We start from the raw sequence: 23,860 nt of genomic DNA on the forward strand, positions 1-23,860 counted from the left end.
TCAGTCGATCTATTAAGGTTGTAGGAGAACTCCTCTCCCCATTTCAGAAGGGTGGTTATCCATTCGGTCAGTAGCACGAGCGAAAGAAGCCAACGCTCTTCTGGTGAACCAAAAGGTTTGTCCTGCTAGGCCTTTTTGAGAGGAAAGAAAATGTTCTTGAGAGTAGCATTGATTCTGTGGTTTGCTGCTATTTAGATGTAGTCTGGTCTCTATCACTCTAATCGTGCTTCCGGTCACCAGTGGATTGCAGTTTTTTTGATGGGTTTGATGTTTAGAAATACGGTACTTCACCTTTCCCATTTTCAGGTTCAATATAACAAGTCTTTGCCTCTTCTTGTGGAATACATTATTACCAAACTGGATGGAAAGGCAAGGGGATAAGGTGATAAGACAAGGGGAAAGATAGGATAACGTGACAGGTTATGCGTGAGAGTATGGTGGGGAAAGAGAATTGATGAACTCTGGGAAAGGAGGTGAATAGACAATGAGAAGGAATACAAGATGGGGAGAGAAAGAGAAAGAGAGAGTGAGATAGAGAGAAAGTGAGAAAGGAGAGAGAGAGAAGAGGGTAGAGTTGTGTTTGTGGTGTAGAAGTGTTGAAGTGATGGAATTGAATTCTAAGAGGGTGAATTTTGTGGTGGAAAGAGCTAAGTGAATGCTCTTGCTTCAGACAGTGTGAGATAAAGAGAAAAAAAAAAAGGGGGGGGGGTTGTTTGGCATTCGACTTTTGAAGAAAAAAAAGGCTAGGTCAGTGACCAATCATTCATCGCCCTCTATTGTCGCTTTTCACTGTCTGCATCCCAGTGCTGGAGAAAAACAATTTTAGTGATGAAAAAGCACAAATTGTTTTGAAAGACTTCCGAGTACTTCACCAAATACTTTCTTCTTCTTGTGAAATGTATTTGTTACATAAAGCATTTAGGTATGTACAGATGAATGTAAACATAATAAATGCTCTACTAATTCAACTTTAAATGATTTGAATAAAGATTTGGTAAAAGAAAGTTGTTTTTACTATGATTATAATGCGAAATGATTGATAGATCCTAAACTTTACACTAAAGCTTACTGAATTACAGAGGTTTTGCACAGAAAATCAGAGGGAGATGGAGGGGAAAACAGTAAAAAAAAATTACCTCTGTATTTTTTTTTGCAAGGGGGTATGACTGTGCATAATGAGTGGTGTTATAGATGTGAGTCTGCATTCAATGTCTTCAAACATGGAATAAAGATACCATGAACATCACCACTCCCAGTAATTTCTTATAATATGGAAAACGCCTCTCCGGAGCTAGATTGAGTCAATAGAAACAGACGCATCTTAGTATTTCTTGATTGTTCAAGAAGAATGAATGATCCCTTTTTGTTTGCGCACCCAACTTTTTTTGCAACTTCTGTTGGGAATTTCATTTTGACGGGAGACCTTTACACTAAAGCTGCTGATTCAGCCATGTTCAACACAAGCAACTCGGACCCGTTTGACCCCCCCCCCCCCCCACCTGCCCCATTCCCACCCTCTCCAGCCCCTTGCCACACCTCCCCAACCTTCTTTCCCCACCCTCCCCTCTCCATCCTCCCCTCCCTGGAAAGCAAACCGCAAATACATTTCTATAATAGCTTGAGATAAAAGCCATCAGCTGTATACATGATTTATGCCTGTAAGACAGAAGTATAAAGCAGACAATACGTGCTATTTAGAATGAACCTCAGCTAAAGACAGAGGAACCAGAAGATTAGTTATGAGGTTTAAAGTATTTATGGTTTGTCTGCTCAAAGTCATTAATGAGTGTGATTAGAGTCACCAGCCACCCGTACTGTGCAAGGTTCAGTTCATTGCCATGCAATAATCACAATTTTATTGCTTTCTTATTTATCCAATTAGGTCCAAGGTTGATCTAAAATGGGAGAAAAAAAATTCAAAAAGAGAATTCATATTGTCTGCTGAGAGCCAGAAAGTTTTTATTGAAGTCATGTAATTTTACAGAGATTATTCCTTTCTGGCTGCTGATCAAATTGACAGACGATACGTGCGTTTTTGCACGCGTAAAGAAGTAAGAGGTTGAACGAAGGTTAAATTGTTGATATGTCATTAATTTTAATGGGGCTATAATGTTGCTGGTATTTGTTTAATTTGGGAGATTGAGAGATAGTCAATGTCATGGTGTTATCTGGAAATTGTGTGGATTGAAATGTTAATTGCTAATGAAGGTAATGTAATGATTCACTGGATATTTTTAAAGAAAGATTCTAGATTAAACATTTGTGATTGAATACAACTCCTGTAGATACTGTCGGCTAATGAGAATCTTCAGATGGTGTATTTAGGATTGATTCCTTTTGATTCCTTTATCCTAAAAAACCCTAACCCTAGCCTCAACCCTGTATCTGTATCAATTGTCGGAGCACCTTCTTCCGGCATCCTTTCCTGTAATACATACAGGGGAAACATGCTTAGAGCCAAAAGGGCATTAGATTCCACCATTTAACACAGATATAATGCCCTTCTCGCTCTCAACAGACAGAAAGATAAATGCAATCCCCCTATCTCCCTCATTCCTACCTCGTTAAAGTATTAATTACTTTATTGCACCTATCTCTGTCTGACCCGTGGCTAACCCCTCTACCATATCCATAATTAATGTGTCGCTGAGGTCGTGAAAGGGTCAATTATTAGAATCACATCTGATTGGGGACTTTGAGATCTTTTGTCTGTGTAGGTTCATCCATGTTCAAATACAGTGATGCATGCTATGAAGACAATCCATTAAAATGGCGGCTTACAGAGGCAGAAGGGCGTTACCTGACTCGCAGCAGGTGAAATTGCCTGTTTGGAGTTAGAAGGGCGTTAACTCGGTGTTAAAATAACTTTTGTGAGCAGGAGTATGTATTATTAGAAAAACAGGCTTGTGTTTGTTTAACTCTGTTTGAGTCTGTGTTTATGCGACTCTAAAGCAGACAAAGTCAGTTGGTCTAGTGGTTTGCTCTCCGGTCTGCCTATACAGAGATTCAGGGTTCTGTCCAATGTTTGAATCTTTTAAATGGTGACGTAAAATGTCATTCCCAGATGTATACAAACAATGCAATCCAACATACACTCGTCCTTGATGTTTATCTCTTTGGTAGAGGGCAGTGTTTAGATCATCTTTTCCAGGCTGTATGTCTAGACTCCTATTTCTGATTAAAATGTGATGATAGGATAGCATTTTGTGGACTGGTTTGACTTGTTTCTTGTTGTTGCTAAAATAACTTAATGTATGTTGTACTACTCCCTGAACTTAACTGAATTTTAAATTGATGTGAAAAGCTGTCTTATGATTACATTCCTTATTTATTTATTTACCAAATTAATCAAATTCAATTAAATTCAATACCCTCATATTCCGTTGTAAACAAATTGAGATGTGAGTAGTGGTAATACCTAGACTGCATGTGTAATACCCCCTCCCCTTCTCTCTCTCTCTCTCTCTCTCTCTCTCTCTCTCTCTCTCTCTCCTCTCTCCTCTCTCTCTCTCTCTCTCTCCCTCTCCCTCTCTTTCTCCCTCCCTCTCTCTCCCCTTCACACCCTCTCCCCCTCTCTTTGTCTATCCACCATGATTTGACCATTTTCTCCATCCCTCAGAATATGGAGATTTGATTTGTTAGAAATATTGTGCTCTACTTGGCTGGAGCTGGAGCTGGAGGGTCATTAGCATCTGAATAATTAACCCACTACTTCTCGTTTTAGACTCCTCAAACACTATATAAGCTAAAAATATATCAGTATCAACCATATGGAAAAGACCCATGCGTAATACGGCTAATGAAGCATGAAAATTGATATTTTTCTCCATCTCGGTTTTTCACGAGAAGGCGGGGAGGGGGGGAGGGGGGTGGTATATGAAATTTAGAGACGGGGAATGATCGCCAAGATCTAATCTTTACTCGGGGCCTGCAAATTTGAGTGTGTTTCTGATTATTCTCCAATTCATCAACCCAGTTTTTATGAATGAGACATAGCACCCTCCTCTCCTCCTCCCCCCCCCCCCCCCCACTAGGACCAGACAAAGTGAACCTAAACCTCTCCAAACCGCAAAACATATGATAACCCCTTTGAGCCTTGCTAGTCTGCAGTATTCAGACCCTGAACTTGAATATGAAATAGAACTTGCTCTGTTGGAGGGTAATCCAACATTTGCTTCAGTAACATTTGCTCTAGACTTTGTTTATTCATTAAAGATCTAATGTTACCACATGATTCATTGACATTGTAGGTTGGGTATTGGTTAATTGTTAGGGTTAGGTTGGCCTATATTGTTAGTGGTAGAACTTGGCCACAGAGCGATATTAGCCAGATCTGTTGTCTTACAATCCTAATTTTAAGTGTCGTATGATCCTTTCTTTTAATGGAAAATGGAAGAAGAAAAATTAAACCGTTCAAAATAATTTTTAATCAATTCCACCTTATAGTATTTTTACCTCATTCATGTATTTATGTTACTAGATAGCCTTGTATTGTCCAATAAATAAAAGTTAAATTGAAGAATTATAATGTTGTAATTGAATGTTGATGATTTTCATGTCGTAAAATGGTGTTTCTCCAGTATCAGGGCTGTTGAAAGCGTGAAGTCATGGGTTTAATTGCGGGGTCCGTTTCTGAAAGATGGTCAATTATATATACTAGGAGGCTTCGACTGGAGACTAGATCGAAAGTCTGGCCCAAATGAACCACAGCATTTGCATCTATCTCTATCCTTCTCTCTCTCTATCCTTTTTCTCTCTCTCTCTCTCTTTCTCTCTCTCTCTCTCTTTCCTTCTCTCTCTCTATCCTTCTCTCTCTCTATCCTTCTCTCTCTCTATCCTTCTCTCTCTCTATCCTTCTCTCTCTCTATCCTTCTCTCTCTTTCCTTCTCTCTCTCTCTCTCTCTATCACTCTCTCTCTCTCTGTATCGCTCTCTCTCTCTCTCTCTCTCTGTATCGCTCTCTCTCTTTCTCTTTCTCATCCCTTTTCTCTCTTTACTTCATTTCACCCCTGCTGCCCCCCCCCCTCTCTCTCTCTCTCTCTCTCTCTCTCTCTCTCTCTCTTTCTCCCTCTCTCTCTCTTTCTCCCTCTCTCTCTTTCTCCCTCTCTCTCTTTCTCCCTCTCTTTGTGTATCTCTGTCTGTCCGTCTCACTTCTCCAGTATAGTAGTATTGTCTCTGTCTTTCCTGTCTTTTGTTGACTGGTGCTAAAACGAGCCCCCTTGAGGTCAAGGCTTGTTATTTTCTCTCTCCCTGATCAGGGCCAAAAGCGAGGGGGGATGCGTTGAAAATGAAATATGAAGTATGAAGTATGGTACATCAGACTCCATTTCAACAGTGCACCTGCAGGGGAGAAATTATGTGAGAGCAATCTCTATGCACACTTGCAAATTGATGTCCTCTGTGTTCCTCTTCCATATGCAATCAACAAACTTCTGTATGAAAATTATCCTTACTGAGCTCACTTTAAAATTACGTACTGTGAGGGTTTGGGAAGCAATAGCAGGGAGATGGGAGAGATCATATAAGCATAAAATATAAGTCAATGTGATAGAAAGTCTTGTAAATGAGTTGTTTCATCAGATCATTGTATTCTGTTACTAGATATAAAGAGGATGGTGGAGTACTAATTTTTTTTAAATAATTTTTCTGATTATGGACTGTGTTGGCTGTGAACAGATAAGGATTAGGCATAATTATTTTTGAATATATATTTCGAATTAATAATTGTAATTTTCAGATTAATTTATTCAATTCAAGTAAATGACCTTTGATAGATGGAATGTTGAGGTATTCATGGAATATATATATTGATGTCTCTGTAAGATATGACTCGTGATATCGTCCTTTGCCGGAAAGGTAGTAGGGTCTGACGAATAAGACTAATGTAAATCTTTTTCCCAGCCTCGTTGAGGTCACGAGCCAGCTCAAAGGGCATAAGAATGCATAGAGCGTTTTGTAGGACGTTCTATTCACTCTTCATGTGTGTGTGTTTGTGTGTGAGGCAGTGCCGTTACCACCATGTATACACACAATGGAGCTCAGCATGGGAGTGCATACATAGCAGGGTACCGAAATGAGCTCACCAAGGCCCTCCTTTTTTCCTTCCTTCTCTTTCCCTTTCTCCCCCCCCCCCCCCCCTTTTTTTTTTATCTCTCCCTTTTTGCCCGGTCTCCCGCACTCACTCTACACAGAACGCAAACACATATCAATGACTGAGATGAACATTAACACACACTCGTACACACACACACACACTAGCTGTATAGTGGTGCACATGTGCACAGATATTGTGCGTGTACATGGTATCAGCGTAGAATAAATAGGGGAATCCAGATACCGGTAAAGCTGGGAGCACCCTATTCGATGTACGTTGCAGGTCATGTCGTCGCATTGCTATCCATGTGCGTTGTACGTTGTACGCAAGTCAGTGTATGCTTGCTTCATTCACAATATAAGCGGTCGGCAAGGTTTCCCTGCTATTTCTGTAGAGCAATAGCGGGACGTCACATGCAGCGCTACTCGCCGGCTGTGTAGGATTTCTAAATGCAGACCACGACGGACTACCGATCGTTCTCTTTTTCTCTTTCTCGTGCTTTCGGCTGGGCTCGGTCTCTCTCTCTCTCTCGTTGTCTCTTTCATTCATTCATTCATCCAACGAGTTTCACAGAAGCCTTGATGGATCAGGGTTGCGTTTGAATCGCTAGCATGGGACTATAGCCGCGGCATACATCCATCTTGCCAAGAAAGTTGCCAATCCAAGGAATTAGCCATCCGTATTAATCCCTAGGAATTTTTGTTGTGGAGCTAGCGTCAAAGCAGGACCCTGTGTTTCCTCTGTATTTTGTCTTCATCTGATCCTGTTTTCTTTATGATGTTCATGTGGCCCAAGTGCGTGCACAGGGTGTAGGCATAATCAGCCCCCCTCTTGCTTCTGGGGCAACGGAGAGCTCGTCTGGTGTGGAAGTGTTAACTCTGGATATCGGTGCTGTGCCCTGCCGTACGTACATGTATGCGGTTGGATATAATCTAGGAGGTACTGTTGGCTATCGTAGAGCGTCGTGGTTCGGCGGACCAGGTTTTTCTCATGTCGGGCAAGACGGAGAGGAAACTTCAGGGCAAGTCGGCAGAAGACAAGATGCGTGTTGTGTGTAAGTACCCCCGTCCCATCCAAGCATGGACCACCCTTTCCCAAGGATGTCATCTCGACTGATCTAACCATATGCAAAAATTATATTTTATGATTCTTCATATATTCCTGTAAACCGCTGATTTCTAAAAGTGAAATCAGAAAAGTCTGTGCAAGCTGCATGCAAGTCTCATGATGTCTTAAGATAATTAGGTTAGCCACAAACAGTGTCCTATCATTGGGATATGGTTATGAAAAGATCACCTTGTCCCCCTCCCCCAGAAAAATATAACATATATGTACAAAATGGCAAAAAAAAATCACCTCAATTAAATAATATTGAATAAAGGTTACAGATAAATTGTACTTGTAACACTTTGATTAGGTCATGAAATAAAAAAATTGCTGGAAATTTGGCAGAGAATATAAGAAAAAAAAATTCATCCCTTAAAGTGTTACGAAAAAACGATTTATATTGTGTGTCAAGGGAAAATGTTTTGCAATAAGAAATGTTAATTTTCATTAAGAATTATTGAAGAATTTAGGAATAACAAAACAGAAAATGTCCTAGAAACCATAGATATCATAATGAATAGAGGAGAAATGTCATAGAAACTACCATTGACTGTCCGTGTCATCTTGCTTCCATCACCATTTTGAATGATTTTTGTTCAAACATATCAACTTAAAGTTGATTTCATACTTTTTGTCTGCAGGTCTCCCTTCTTAAGACTTAATGCTATCAAAATTCTTTGAGCCGGATCAGTTGTAATAATGAAGCTTCTAACTTATTTTTTTCTATCACATGAAAGTTTTTAAATTAACTTTTCTGTCCAGTAATTAAATAATAGGGAATCAGATATGGCTTTGAATTTGAATGATATATGAACTAACTACACAAACTGAATATATAGTTCTTTAGAAAGAGCTTCAAATAATCCCTATTCTAGTGGTTTTAATTGAAGAAAAGATGTTAACGTTTTACTGTATCGTTAAATCCTTGCTGTACTGTTTGATATCTTAGCAGGGTAAATGCTGATTTATTTATTTTTCTTCTCAAGGGATGTTCATTAAAAAAAGAGATCAATTATATTTACAAAATTTAACGTCATTTTTTTGTATTTTGTAATAAATAAATTTCATATAGTATTCACTCTCATGTTATGATTTCCAAGCTGTTGTGGGAGCATTTCAAAGTTTAATTGCTTTTGGCAGATATGTATCCTCATTTTAGCTAATGGCTGATGTATTCAGAGCGGATTAAAGATCTAGACACTCTATGCATTACAGCTGAAAGGGCTGTTTTGTGTCGTTGACAAGACTACGTACACTAGAGAAAGTAGATCATGATTTGAATGCAAAGAGCCTGACTCTGAGCTTGAGGTTGTAGTAAATATAACAACCTCTGCCCTAGAAAGTTGACCCGTAGTGCTGTGGAGAGAAATGATCAATTCAAAAGCCTGTTCGATAGTGGAGAATAATGATAAGTGGAAATTTGCTGTTGATGATTAATAGGGACTTAGTGGTTGCCTGTATAAGTTTGAGCACTTACGTTTTTTAAATATATATTTACGAGTTAATGGAAGATGGAGTAGATCAAGGAACCCTTTTTTTGGAGGGGGGGGGTAGGGGTACACCATTCAGTCCGTAACCCGATTTGCTTGAATTTGAAAAACAGTCTACCATTTCCTATTGTTTCAGAATTTAAAATTTTTTTGAAATATTGCTGTTTTTATATTTCAAGATGATATTATAGATGCCAAAAGTGCTTTTGAAGAAACCTTTCTCTGTAGATTATTTTATGATTTTAGAAGGTTGAAAAAACATTGTTTTTGGGATGTTGAAAATTACTGAGATGAATTTCAAAGTAATATAAAGACTGTTGGTCTGTTAAATTGTAAAGGAAAAAGGTTGATGAAAGAGATCTAATCTCTCGGTAATAAACAATAGCCACAGCATTGTGGTTTGAAAACTGCTGATGTGCTGTATTTCACGAAGGTTTGAAGAGGTCGATAAAGTGCACGATAAGGTTTCAAAAGCTTTACAACTATCCCTAAAACAATGCAGATAAAACCATGAAACTAAATCCAGAGACACAAAAGGAATGGAGCATGTATTTTTGATTTCATTGTGAGTGTGATATGGTAGTTACTGAGAAAGATATGGGGGGAGGTCTTAAGCAGAATTAATGAGAAAATTTGGTTTACATTTTCAACATAAAAAGATTAAATATTTGAAACCACAAAGCCCAATGCCATGGAATGAAAACAAGACTGGATAGAAGCATTAACACATGGGCTGTATCCATAAAAGTGTACTTATTATAATAGTCCACGGGTTTAAAGCCGGATCATGGCTCAGTGGCTGGAGTTAGATCACCTCATTATGGAGTGCCAAGTGACCCCTCTGTGATGATTTGAAAAATTCTGTAAAAAATGAAAGAAACCAGAAAAAATAATGTCATCATGAAGTCAATCTCTCATTTTCATTTCATGACTTTATTCATTCAAATTTGTTCATTTTGTTTACAGAACTACATTTCCTGCATTTTGTACAAAATAATAAAGTAATGATAAGAACATTTCATTTATAAAGCATCTTTTCATATGATACAAAGCGCATAATAATGATAATGATAATAATGATTGACAAATTGCACTAAGATTTTAACCAGGCTTATATATATATCGGCCTTTATGAATTTGAGCCATTGTCACTTGCAAATTAATCATGAAAGAAAAGTAAATTACAATATCACTGACTTGATGACCAGCACATATATACCAACACCTTTGCCCACTCCCAATTAGATAGAAAATGGAGAGAATAATGACGAGAGAATAATGAGAAGGAAAAGAAATATGAGAAGAGTAAACAGAAGGGAGGGTTATGTTTAGAAGACAAGATAGCCATGGAGGAAAGATAGAGATAAAAGCATGGTTCTATCTTGTTTTAAACGAATGAACGGACATTATGAATGGATCGATGGCCCAACTGTCCGTGAATCTCGAAAGAATATAGAAAGAAAACGGAAAACAGTTTGATTTTATAGAAGAGTTTGTGAGTATTGCAAGACTCAAGTAAATACGGAACCATACAAATGCAGTTTAAACCGGTTTTTAAAGATCCCCATTCATTTAGCAAAATTTTCAAATATTGATTACAGAATTTTGTGTCTTGTGACTACTCGTACCTCATCCAAATTAGTTCGGAAGTATGTAGTGGGTCTTAGGCATATTATCAATTTGTTAAAGCAAATGCTTTTATTTTGTGATCAGCTAAAAGGTTTTACTATGCATATCATTTTAATGTTATTTAGAATGCATGAGTAATCATGAAACTAAACTTTAATGAAAAGAACTGCATCTAGCTTCTGTATTTCTTTCATATAGTATAGAGCAAGATATTTTTTACTATATATATATATATGAATTGATTTTATGTAGCTTTTTGTAATGGTTAGTTCTGGAGGAACAAATTGATAACATTCCAACAGTTTGACACCAATTAATTGTGTTCTAAGATCTAAATCAAGGGGATAAGTATGAAGGGAGCTGGTTTTTCAGATGCCCTTGTATCGCGGAAACTTGGCATTGGCAAAACCCGTCCCTTAAACGTGCACTAAGTGCCATGCCGTGTGAAGGAGAAAACCGCCATATTGAATCTTCGGCAAAGAATCGTCCCTACAACATGTACCATAGTCTTGTGGAGAAAAGGGCGTTGTAGTCTGTGAGTCGCAGAACATACGCGTTCTCTCTATGCTGTTAACTTCCATACGCTGATTTTTAATGATGTCTCTCTAAAGTAGAAACCTGTTGATATTTTCGTGTAGGCCTGAATGCAGCACCAAAATGAAGAAATAATTGATATTTCGTTTGAAAAAGGGTTGTCATAGTGATCCAGCAGTCATGTCATGTTTGTGTCGAGACAAATGGTCTATGTTTTAAGACTAGAGCGGCATGAGATTTTGAGAAGGCACTGCACAATGTATGACCCTTGACCTGTCACGTAGGAATCATTTTGAGCCTGAAGAAAAGAGATTGATGGGAATGGAGAGAAAAAGGCAGGCAAATATATGGTGGGATCAAGGAGACGAAAGACAGACAACAAAAACCAAAGTTCAGTTGAATTAAGGTATAGAGAAAACAGAAAATAGTAAAATATTAATAAGAAGTATTCAGGAGGTGAAAAATAGCAAGCAGAGATTGAATCTGAGAGAGAGAGAGAGAGAGAGAGAGTTGTAGAGAAAAGTACTAGAAACGTTCGTGTGAGAGATAAATCAGAGAAAGATGAGTATGAAAACTAATACTAAAACGAAAGTTCAGAAATACTAAAACAAAAAGGAGATTGATTAATCATGATACCAAGATATATGGAAAATCTTAATTTAAGTTGTGCATTAATGGCCTGTATTACAAAGTTAGGCTCCTCCCCCTCTCCTCCCCCCCCCCCCCAAAAAAAAAAGTTATTGTAATCTAATGTTATTCATACAAGTGTGGATTTGCTGTCGTGATTCGAAAAGGATTTTCAGAAATATGTAAAGAGTGTATTTGGGGCTTATAATGTTGGAAGGATCTGATACAAATTGATTTTTTTATTCCACTAGAAAGATCAACTAACAAATCTATTTGCACTTAAAATAAACATGTCATATGATACATCGAATGAGGTTAATATGTGTTTGCATAATACTTTTTGTTATATTACTTATTAGATTTTGTTTTCCAGACGTAGTGATATAAAGATGATAAGATAACTCCAGAAGTTTGCGTATGTGTGCTATCATAAGCAAATAATAGCAAACATGAGTAAACATGACATCAAACTTTGAATGTAAAGATATCGTGATAAATAAATTAATGTGGTTGATACAATTTTGTGTATGTTTGTAACATGATCAAATGTTAATGTTAATTTTTTGGCTGCAATGGAATTTTCGTAATGAGGACATAAAACAAGGGAGAAAAAAAATCATTTTCTAAAATTGAATCCCCTGAACATTTATTACATTCAAGCATAGAATACCGGTAGAGAAAACGAATTCTTACAAAGATTGATTCTAGTTTTAAGTTGAAGAAAGATAAGGGAATAGCAAAATTTGTAGATTTTTAAATCAAATGATTTAGAACTCGATATGAAATGATTGGCATCTTGAAGTCTAGTGATAGATAAGAAAGACAAGAAATAAATTCTTTGACGGAAATCACCTGGTCTGATTTTTGGCAGGTCAGTCGCCGACATTGTCAATGTGAATCTTAGAAACAACAGGCGACCCCATTCCAGACACGGTTTTCCGCTCCAGATTTGCTCATTTGATGCATTAAGATTGAAAATGGTGATAAAACACGAATGTGAAAGACATAGCAGCAAGATTGCACATCGTGACCTAATAATTCGTCTCTAAAAACCCATTTTCTCTCTGTCTTAGGAAAGTTAAATGTGGCTTAACATGAGTTTCCCCCAAGTCATTTTTTAATTTTTTTTTTATAATTTCCTTCTTTTTTCTCTTTTCCCCTCTATCAATAAATTTTATCCCCCTTATCACATGTTTGTTCTTGATCTCTGCCACTCTTTTACTTTAATCACTAATCTTCATTTTCCCCCCTATTCATGATCTGGCTTAATGGATTTTATTTTACTTTTTGAAATTGAATCAAGTGCGATTGTTGTATAGAAGTGAATTACAGTTTGACATTAATGGGTTTACAGAAGTATTTCTCTGCCATAATCACAACAAGTGATCTTGTGAGAGCTAAAATGATGTTAACTGTTTGTAAAAGTATACAACTTTATGCCCTTTTGGCCCTGGGCAGATGTTATTGTGTTCCAATTAATCTTCCCAGCAAAACTTGTTTGTTACATTTCTATTAAAAGTATTCTCAGTTATCATAATCTCATTTGAACCTTACTCTTTACCCATGAAAGAATTGAAATTTGATAAATGACAACATTCAAAATGTGCAAGTGTGATCAGCAGAGTATATCATTTGCACCTTTATACATCACATTGTCAGCTTCTAACTAAACTATGTCATTATTACAGATGTTATGTTGGAAAGGAGTGGAACCTCTTTAAATTCTATACAGTAAACAAAAACTTTAGTCTGATAAGGCCATGAATAATGATATTGTGCAAAAACCTTCGTCTGAAGAGTAACGAGATTTCAATTTGTGTTTGTGCGGTATTTTGTGACTCAAAGTGATCTTGAAGTTAAATGGGTTCCTATTTTGAAAGGTTTCTGTGCAGTCTTTGTGGAAAGAAAAACTGAACTTTGGAACCAGAAACTAAGAACATTCTTCAAACTTTGCATTATGGCTTGCGCACAAGAAGGCATGGAGACAATCTTTTGATTAAAGGAATGCATTATAAGAAGTGCAAGGCAATCAAATTCAGGACAAACTAATATCAAACCTACCCCAACTTAATAGCTAATCATAGCGATGTATATATGTTCACAGCATAACAAGTATTGCTACATCATATATTCATGGGCAACACCCTAAAATTAATCACCCCTTTGGTGTAAAATGAGAGCATTTTCCAGTGGTAAATGTGTTTTAAAGAGAAACACAACTCCAAACAATTCCATTCAAAGCCTGCAAAGTGTGTGCCATTTGTTTACAGGCCTATTGATATTCAACCCTGTAACTCAAGCTGTGAGGCTCCATAATAGACCTCACTAAGAATGAGTTATTGGTAAAGTTGTTTGTGATATTTGATGTTTCACTGAGGCAGTACAGCTATGACTTGCTTTTTAGCAAAGTTTTACCATGCAGAATTGAATTTCTTCAGTAGGATTTTAATAACGAGTGCCAATTTTCTCAAAAACTTAGGTATCCTGTTGTTTTCTCTGTGGAAGATATTTACAGGTAATTCAGGGGAAAAGCTTGGATTGGATTGATACCTGGAATATATATTATACTGAGCCAAATTAATTAATAATATATAAAACTTTCTCAACCTCCGAGAAAGTTGATCAACTCTATTATGTGCTCTGATAATTCATGAGCTGTCTAGGATAATTCTTTGAGAAAAAGGTTACGTGCAGGTGGAGAGATGATGTGTTTGTTTTTATTTTTAAATAGAAAAGTGCAAGTTCATACCAGCAACTATAGCCAACTTTACCATGAAGAATTTTATTTTTCAAAACAAGAATTATGAGGGCAATTCATACATCATAATATCTACAGTAAGATCCTAAACTTTTATGGGTGGATGACGAGAATACAAAATAAATTTATGAACTCCATTTTGATTGTCCCTGTATGCATGGCTTGACACTTTTATTGATGTCTGATGCTCATGGGCTCCTAAATTTTATATCTGGCCCCTACCCCCCCCCCCCCCCCCCCAATTTAAAAAAAAAAAAAATCCAAATTGTTAATGTATACATTGCACAAGATCAGATGCAGACCCCCCCCCCCCCCCCCCACACTCCACCCCCAACTAAAAATTGTCAAATTCTGCTGTTAATAATGATTTAGCAGAAAACTGTCAAGACCGTCAGGCTACCAGAATGCTGTAGAGGACCGGTAAGCGAGAAAGCGCTGGAATATGTAGACTAGAGGGAACATGACAAGGGAATTTTCCTTTTCAGTGGACCTAACTGCGTTGATCTATGACCTTTGACTCCCAGTAGCAAGTCAGCTGGGAGCATGCAGGAGCCGTTGTGACGCCTGCCACCAAAAAATGAGTCTTTTCATGCTCCTCGTGCCACAGTGAGATGATAATGGTGGCATAACGATGGTGTCATGTCATCTTCTAGGCGAGGGGGTATTTGAATAGATGGTGGTGTTTGCATTTATTTGGTGTAATATCCAGAATAGGTTATGTATACCTGTTGCTTTATTAGCCAAACTCAAGCAATCATATGTCATGGAATTTGATTTTCTTTTCATAATCATTTTCTTTTTCAATCTATTCACACCTTTTTGCAATTCATTGGTTGTGTCTTTGAACCAAGGCTATTCTGCACTCTGAGTAGATGTTGCTATGTCGGATAGCCTGCTGCAAGCTGAGGATGTAGAAAAGAACAGAGTAGAAAGGTCCAGAAGATAGGACACAAAAAGCAATGGATGTGTAGGCCTCATACTTGATTACTGAATTTAAAAAAAAAAAAATGAAGGACCTTTTATTAATGGAAAAAAAGAAAGAGAAAGAAAACCCCACAAAATATCTAAGAGGTGACTTGAAGAAGCAAAAGTGAGTGAAAATATGGAATAGGGATTGGATAAAGAGCAGGGTCACACAGGTGAATGGAGGGGGAAAATGATGCCGAAAATGGAATATCTGTTTTTACCTCACGCAATGCCGAGATCCTCATTCCCTCTTTGAGCATGGTAATTTGGAGCGCAGACACATGCTGCTCAGCTCATTGTTGTTGGATGAACTTTGACCTCGTCTGAAACAACGTAGGCCCGAAATATAGTCTCGAATTATAGTCTCCCGGCGACGATGCGTTCTTTGCTCTTGTCTGTGCGGATTCCCTTCTGGTGTACACCAACAGTTACTTTATTTTCTTTAACTCCTTCGATCTCATTTTAGATAGAGATTTTGGATATATATCCTCTGTTGTTCTTGTCATTTTTGTTCAACAAACCTGCTTTGAGAAAGTCTCTAAGACTTTCCTTGAAAACAAATAATTTACTTAGTATGTTGTTTGATTTTCACGTTCATTTTTTTCTCTCTTTTTCAACCCCAAAGCGGCAATTTTACCTAAGGTTGGATGTTCATTTCATAAACTATATTGGTTGATTTACTATAGCTACTCACACAAAAATTGAGACATAGGAAAATTAATAAGCAGTAGTTTCTTATGTTGTCTGCATGCTTGTTTGAATTGGATGTAATTGCATCAAATAAGAAATTGACTGAAATGCATCGATCAGCATGACATATAGACTGGGGCTAGACTTGAACCTGCTCTACTTTTACTCATTGGATGAACTGTTGACATATGTATCCATGGTAACGAGATGATGACGTGGAGATGGATGTTGACAATGAAGAAAGTTGAAAAGATTTAACTTATGTCCACAAAAAAAAAGGGAAAAGTTTAAAAAGTAGAATAATAGATCACTTCCTAAACTTAAATATACCATTCCCAAGTTTTGTGAGTGGATAAATAGGGGACAAAAAAAAAACATCCCAAGTTATCAAGTACCAAGTCAAGGAAAAATACCCAAATGGTATAAAGAAGAGAAATTATGAATAGTCATTTTATTCTATATTATTATTATTCTATATTACAAAGGGTTGTGAGTGAAAAGTCCAAAAAGTGGAAACACAAAAACAAAAGAGAACAAATTATGATGAAGAGAAGAGATGAAGATACACAACAATGGATTGACAGACAGACAGACATACAGATAGTTATTGATGGTGAGAAACAGGGAGTAAGATGAAGATTAAGAGGATGGAGCATACAAAATAAAGATGGAGTTAGACAGCTATGAAAGAGCATTTTGTGCAAAGAAAAGGCACCATTGTTTTGAGAAGATATCACTTTGAAGAGACTATTGATTTTCAAATTCAACAAAATACAGAGAAATTATTGAGCCAAATAGAAACATTGGAGGAAAAAAAAAACACAAACAAGATCCGTCGCACTGGTAAAATATTCAAGTCATCTTTACTCTAAGTCATCTTTACTCTAAAGCTCAATGACTAATTATTTGTTTTTTTAAATGGTGGGAACAAACAGAAGTAACCTTATAATAACAAGGTCATTGGAAGAAATCAGTCAAGTTCACTTTGCTCTTGCATTTAGTTAAGAAACCAGGGAGGTGTTTCACAAAGATCCTAAGTCGAACTTATCTCTAAGTTGGACTTAAAAGTTATGGAAAGCCATTAGCATCCTTGAAAATATTTTGTAAAAGTTATTTTAAAAGGCATAAAATGTTGATTCAAATCATTCGTGTTTTCTATTATCATGGGAGATTTCATGTTCTTGATGTGGAAATTATGGAAAGTCTAAAATACTTGATTTTTCGCTTTTGAATATATTTTATTTTAAGGCTACAAATGGCTCTCCATAACTTTTAAGTTCAACTTAGAGTTAAGTTCGACTTAGAATCTTTGTGAAACACCCCCCTGATTGGGCTGCAGATGTGAAGTTTTAAATGTTGCCATTGCCTGTAAGTCTTCACGTTAAAGTTTAATGCCAATAGATTAGGGTATGTATTATCCTTAGCAATTAGTAGCAAAGTAGCAATTACTGTATTCTATGGCTCATAAGCTTCAGTTTGATATATTATTTATCCATTTCATTTTTCAGTTCGGTTATGATCTTTAAAGATTATTGCAAGCTTCAGAGAGTTCATTAGAATCAATGATGTTTGCATTTATATATAGCCTTGTACTACAATGTTGTGAAACATAGCATTATGCAAATGATGAATACTATAGATTAGTAGCAAACTCAAATAGTCCAATATTTATAGAATAAGCTACAAGTAACTTTTATAAAATATAAAAAGGCCTTTCAAGTGGCATACTCCAAAACCTGCAAGCATAAGTAATACATAACTGGGAAGAGGAAAACATCAAACAAGAGCCGAAAATTCAAAGTCATGCTTCTGAAATTAAGTGATAGACAAGAGAAACGATGCGCATCATTCATTCTTTGTCCTTCAGAAATGACTTGTCTGTCATTTAGGTCCAGTGTCAAGCTTCAGAGAGTTCCTTTTGGGCAAGAATGCCATTATCTCCTTTTGAATGGTATTTCCATTTTGTTGATTTTGTTTTCCTGTTGATAGAAATGACAGGATCGTTAAAATCAATTTATTGTTAAGCTGGAACTTTCTTTAAAGAAAAAAAAAGAACAATCTCCCCCCTACCTTATTCCAAAATCTTGTCCAATCTTCCAAATTTGATTTTTGTGTAATATAGGTCCATGGTATGACAAAGACAGAGAACTTTTGGAAAAGGTTTCTTGAGGTGCTGTATAGGCATACACAATCATAGTGATACTCTTCTAAGACTGCGATCAGACTGCTGAGCTTCGTACAAAGAAACGTTGCATAACAAAACATTGTAGAGCAAAATGCGCGTTTGAGCGTCATTTCAAATGAAACCTCAATAAAGAATCAGGGTCCCACCATAGTCTGAACATTGTATGGTAAGAAAAATATCCTATAAATGGGTGGGGCTTATCGTAAACACACATGAATGATTGACCAGCTGTCATGCCAATTGACCTTCAAAATTAGTTTCTTTGAATATCAATTCTTTATATATTCAATGATGTTTTCTAGTTTGGGCACTCCTTTCTTTATCTGATATCTCTATTTGTAGTTTCCTATGGATTTCCTTGAGTCTTAACAGGTTATTAAAGTCACAAATGAGTTATGACAGACATTTACAGGCTCCCGCGCACATTCTGGCATCTGTCCAGAACAAGTGATGAGATAAAATTCCTAGTAATTTAAGAATAATAAATGCTTCTGAACAAAACAATGACGAACACATACAATGTTATTTTATATAACTTTTTAATCTGAGGCACCTTTTGTTTTTGGAAAATCAACCCTGTTTTTTAATTTTTGTTCATACAGGTTTGGATAAACGATCTTTTAATTTATGTCCCAAGGATCTTTAGCAATGACTGTTAATCTCCTGAAGATAGAATTCCATTCCATGTTTGCCAGGGTATTGATTAGTTTGATCAGAATGTGATATCTTTGTGAGATTAAAGAAGGGGATAACGATCACAGGAAGACCTATCATGTAACTTATCTTGACCTGAAGTAAAAGATATCTTCAGAGTCACCTGATTAATGGTCTGTATGGCCAAACTTAGGATTGTTTATTGACACTCCACTCAGAAAAATCTATCTTGGAGAAGATTCTGTCAGATTTGTTTTTGCAAATTCATCACTCTTGTCATCAGGAATATATGCAATAGTTAGTAGGTGCTGAAGTCTGTATGCATTGTTTTTCTCAGTGTGATTATGACAGGGTTCTCTTTGGCAAAATACCCCACCACACATATTAGGGGATATGTTTAGGTGTAGAGTTAGGGTTAGGAGTGGGCTTAAGCTCAGGGTTTGACCCTGGGGTCATCAGGGTCAGCACCAGGGATATATACTAATCACACCATAGACCTTCTACGCCAAGAAGACGGACACCAGAATGACTGAACAGAGAGTTACATTGTGCAGAGTGGAACACTGAGAATCTGCCATTTTGGAGTCAGTGTGAAGTGGGTTTAGGGGTAGGATTGCGGTTTGGCTGGGGGTTAGGAGTAGGTTTGGATTATGATAAGGGTTTGTTGTGGAGGTATTCTGCAGTTGTTCACTTTGGTGCCGGAACAGTCTCCCATCAGTCACTCCAAACGCAGTCATGGATAGGAAATAATTTAGAACGGCTGAATGGAGAACAGATGACCATGACCTTGATCCTACTGAGGTTTGAGCTAATTCGTCCTAATTTGTTGTGAGGTCAGAAAGACAGTAGCTTTAATTCTTTGAAAATAGGATGTAGATTTAAGCCAGTCCAGCCTTATGTTGTGTTTTTGTAGTTGGAGTAGTTTGTTGTGCATTACATAGGCCTTCACTAGTATAGTTTTATGAGAAGGAGAGTGTATATAGGGTCTAATAGGTATGCACAATATTATTCTATCTTGTTTAACAATAGACCTACCTTTTATTGGTGATTCTTCAAAGAGAGATTGAAATGAAGAATGAGAGAAGTGTTGCAAGATTCAATTTCTACAAACCTCCCTCCACAAAGAATTTCAGACAGTGCAATAACCGATTCCTCAACTTTTTATTATTTTTCTAAGCAAAAAAATACCTTTTATTACACGTACCCTGTCATAAAAATATCTCTCAATGCGAGCATACGTTTCATAACCTTTTTGAACTGCATGAACGTTGGAATTTTTAAATTTACTCACTTTTTCAACCTTGCCTGTCGAAAGCAATCGTCTCAACCAATTTTGACTAAACAAAGATCTTTTCTGTTGCAGATTACAATTTTTTTTTAAATTTGGAATATTATGGTGTCAATGCTACAATCCTGGTCACACACACAACCCCAAACACACCTTACATACGCACACACTAACACCTGTCTGTGTTTTTTGCTGTCTGATGAAATAGATATTTCAAAAGTGAGATGAAAAGGAAAAAAATGTACATATATATATTTATATATATTATGATCCCAGGAGAAATTGTATGAGGTTGTTAACATTTAATTGTTTTATTTTATTTACCTGGTTTACTGTTCAGTCATTGTTACTCCCTTCATTTGTAGGAGGTTAGTGATCTTTTATTATAAGATTCCCCTATTAAATCAACTTTCTACATGCTTGAGTATATGTGCATGGCATCGCTTCTATTTACTTTGTTATAATTTCCAGACAAACTATGTGGTCAATTCAGGCTAGTGATATTTGTTGAGGTTGGTATTATTTGTGGACTTTTAGATATATGTAGTATAAATGTCTTTAAAACTTAGTATGTCAATACAGCGGTAAATTGAGTATCATAATAAATATGGGCATTTGAACTCTTCTGGTACATATTTGCTAAAGTTTGAGGTTGGGTTGGTTTATTTCTTTATGGCAAATGGGCATTTATTTTTAAGGTAGCTGACAGGTGTAATGGCTTTTTTATAGTTCTATTTTGAATCATTATTTTTATAGTTGGAAGATAAGCTCTGCAAAAACTTATATCATCTTTGTGGTGGTAATGCATTGAATGAGCAGAGTATGAATTGACCTACATGTAATAACACAAAAGAATTGTACATTGGGAAGGATGGCTATGAAAGTCCAAAAATGTAATTATAAAAGAATAAAAAGTTTCAAGTCTCGCTTTAAAAAAAAAACTAAGTTCAAATTTACACACTTTTAAATACCCCCTCCCCCTTGTGCATTATAAAGATCATGCATTAATCAAGCTTAGCCATTGAAAATTAATAATAGTTTTGCCCTATACTTCATTTAAGAGTTGATCCAGGATTTGTAGGGGTTACAATTCTGAACAAAATTAAGGGGCCGTTTTTAATATTTAGTATTTAAAGCATGCCAATTGCTTTTTCAAAAGGGGGCACATGCTAGCTAGGTTTGCCCTCTACATCAGCCTCTGCTTTCATGCTCCTTTCCAGCCTCAACTGGATTTCTGAAAATGATATGATTCACCCAAACGCCAGAGCTTACGTAAAACTAAAACGAGGCTCTCTGATTTCGGCAGAGGATTTGACTATTTTTCGCTGTGGATTTTGCTAAGCGCTGGGAGGAAGAGTTAAAGGACTGAATTTGTCACCGTGTTGATGAGGTCAAGGCTGTGTTATTTATACATGAGATAACGCAAATTGTAATTGGCTGAGGAAATGTGCACAATTCAATCACTAATGTCACCAGTACTCTTTAGTTCAAGGCCAGATGTGGGATTCCACTTAATAGCATTTATTATTTTAACTGTTTCAATCACATTTACCATCAAGTCAACATTTGATGAAAAGGTCGCTGCTACATTTGACAAAAAGGTCGCTGCTACATTTGGTTTGGGCCCTGCAGGGTACTAGCAAATCTTTGATTCCCACCTGAAGAGAGAAAATTGGAAGAAAACAAAAACAGATTTTTGTGAGGCATTGTATGATACTTTTTTGTTAGGAGTATTAAAGTTTTTTGATCATTTGCAATCTGAGATGAGGTACTTGTGATGGATCCTAGTTAACAATAAAATTACTTTTAATTACTATTACAGCAAAGGAACTTTTGAATTACTCTTTACAAATAGAAGAGAATACAACCTTATATTGTTATTTTAGTCTGACAATACTTTTTCCACCAATCATTGCATATTTTGGATGGTATTGTGTGAGCACAAATTGCTATTACGCCATGCACACAAACAAACCAATTTTGATGAAAAGTCGTGAGCAAATTTGAATGCATGGATGGGAAATCTATGCCGAGCCTTGACCTTATGATCACAAGAGAGGAATAGAACAGACTGGTGTATGTCTGCTCTTTCTCATATTGTGGGTCATTCAATTCCATTGCTCTACAAAAAAAAAAAAAAAAAAAAGGACGTCTCTCCACTCCTATTTCTCTATTTGGGTTAGACTTTACAAAGAGACTTCAGAAAAAATAGGCCTTCCTTAGGAAATGTTTTCTGTCAATTTCTAGTGCATTTGTCATGCTGTACTATGGCGAAGGCCTCTTTGTCAAGTGGGAAAAAAGTAGAAAGACGCTCTCCCATATGCCCCCCCCCCCCTGTAAAAAAATATATGCTGATTTGAATATTGAAATTTATTTCAAGGGTGATTGGACTGAAATCACTGATTAGGAATATGATTTTTCTTGAGTGTCGACCCTGATTCTGTGCAACTTTAGACCTTTAACAAGGTTCATGTTCCATGGTATATCATGTATTACTACATGCCTCTTCTCTTTGTCATGTATAATTGGTGAGGTGGAGAAAGTAGAAAACAAGGTAGGAATGCAGGATGGTCTTGTCAAGTTTACTTTGAAAACACGTTGGTATCACCGTGTTTGCTTTCCTTATGCACTCCTCCATGGGGGTAAAGGTCCAAAGTTAGCTCTAAACGGGAGCATGGAGTAGGGAGGAAATCTGAGTGTTTCCTGCGTAGACCAGCCTGCCTCATGGTGTCATGAAGTCCCTCATGTTAAAGGAAACCCTGCTAGTGTTCACAAGACCTTCAGCAGCGCATTTAAAGAAAATCACATTTTAGAGATTCATCGTGTGAAATTCCCACTCCATACAGACATCTTCCAACATCTGATGTTGAAAACTGAAAGTAGTATATTTTTAAATGAAACTCACAGAGGTGTTAAGTTATTAGTTATGAGCATTCTTGACCTAATTAATCACTTTAAAAGGTGCTATCTCTCGCCTTTTTGTCCTTAGAAGACATTAATGTTGAATTGTGACTTTAATGAGACATTAAACAATGGTATTAGTTGAAAAAGTCTCTAAACATCACTTTCGTCTGGAAAAAAAAAAGGACGCTTGATCTGAAATAGAATAATGACAGCCTTTGAAAAGATTTTGTCTAGTTTGTAGCTGATCATGATATTTGGAGTAATATATTCTGAAGTGGGAAAACATGAAATTCTTAAGTATAGTGCTGTTGAAATATTAAGAATTTATTAATTTTCAGACTGTTGCCAGACTTCATCACTCCCTTTTGGTTCGTTCTCCTCTGAATAAATCTTGTTTTGATACGAATCCTCAAATGCATAGATTAGAAGTGTTCTGGCGTATTGAAGTTTTATGTACCTCTATAAACCATTATGAATAATAAATATATTTCACATTATCTTCATAATCATGAGAAATCTTACATGAGATATTGCCAGACATGTTTCAAATATAAAAGAATTTGTAATGTGATATTTTTTGGTAGAGTTGAATGGAAAAGGTTCTTGGAAGTAGCATTAAAGATGTATGTCCTTAGATTGAAGCTGATATTAATTTTAACATGGTCTTAGCTTGTGTTTCTAGAAGGTCCCCCCCCCCCCCCCCCTGATTAAGAGCAGACAATAAGAAAGACTGGCTTTTCTTTGAGGCAAGGTGCAGGAATTTACTCTCTTGGAAATATATATCCTCTGGAGCTTCAAGTAGAAATGTTATTTATCTGTTTTCTAGTTGCTCCTCTGATCCTTGACTTGTCTCTTTGTAAATTGTTCTTTTTAGTTCAGCTTTGTCGTCAGATGCCTTCAAAAAGACCAGTACAACTATTGACAATGCAATGCCA

General features: G+C 36.6%; 1 protein-coding gene across 1 annotated transcript in view; it reads left to right on the top strand.

Annotated features, from left to right (window-relative positions):
* The first annotated feature begins 6,248 nt into the window (after positions 1 to 6,248).
* The window catches only part of LOC574567 (retinoic acid receptor alpha-A), a 59,684-nt gene continuing 42,072 nt past the window's right edge, over positions 6,249 to 23,860 (top strand). The window contains exon 1 of the mRNA XM_011682238.2: positions 6,249 to 7,147. Coding sequence (XP_011680540.1) covers positions 7,084 to 7,147 — 64 coding nt within the window. The 5' untranslated portion in view covers positions 6,249 to 7,083. The remainder of the gene's footprint in view (positions 7,148 to 23,860) is intronic.

This window comes from Strongylocentrotus purpuratus, unplaced genomic scaffold, assembly GCF_000002235.5.
Source record: "Strongylocentrotus purpuratus isolate Spur 01 unplaced genomic scaffold, Spur_5.0 spur5_scaffold_7, whole genome shotgun sequence".
Taxonomy (NCBI): Eukaryota; Metazoa; Echinodermata; class Echinoidea; order Camarodonta; family Strongylocentrotidae; genus Strongylocentrotus; species Strongylocentrotus purpuratus.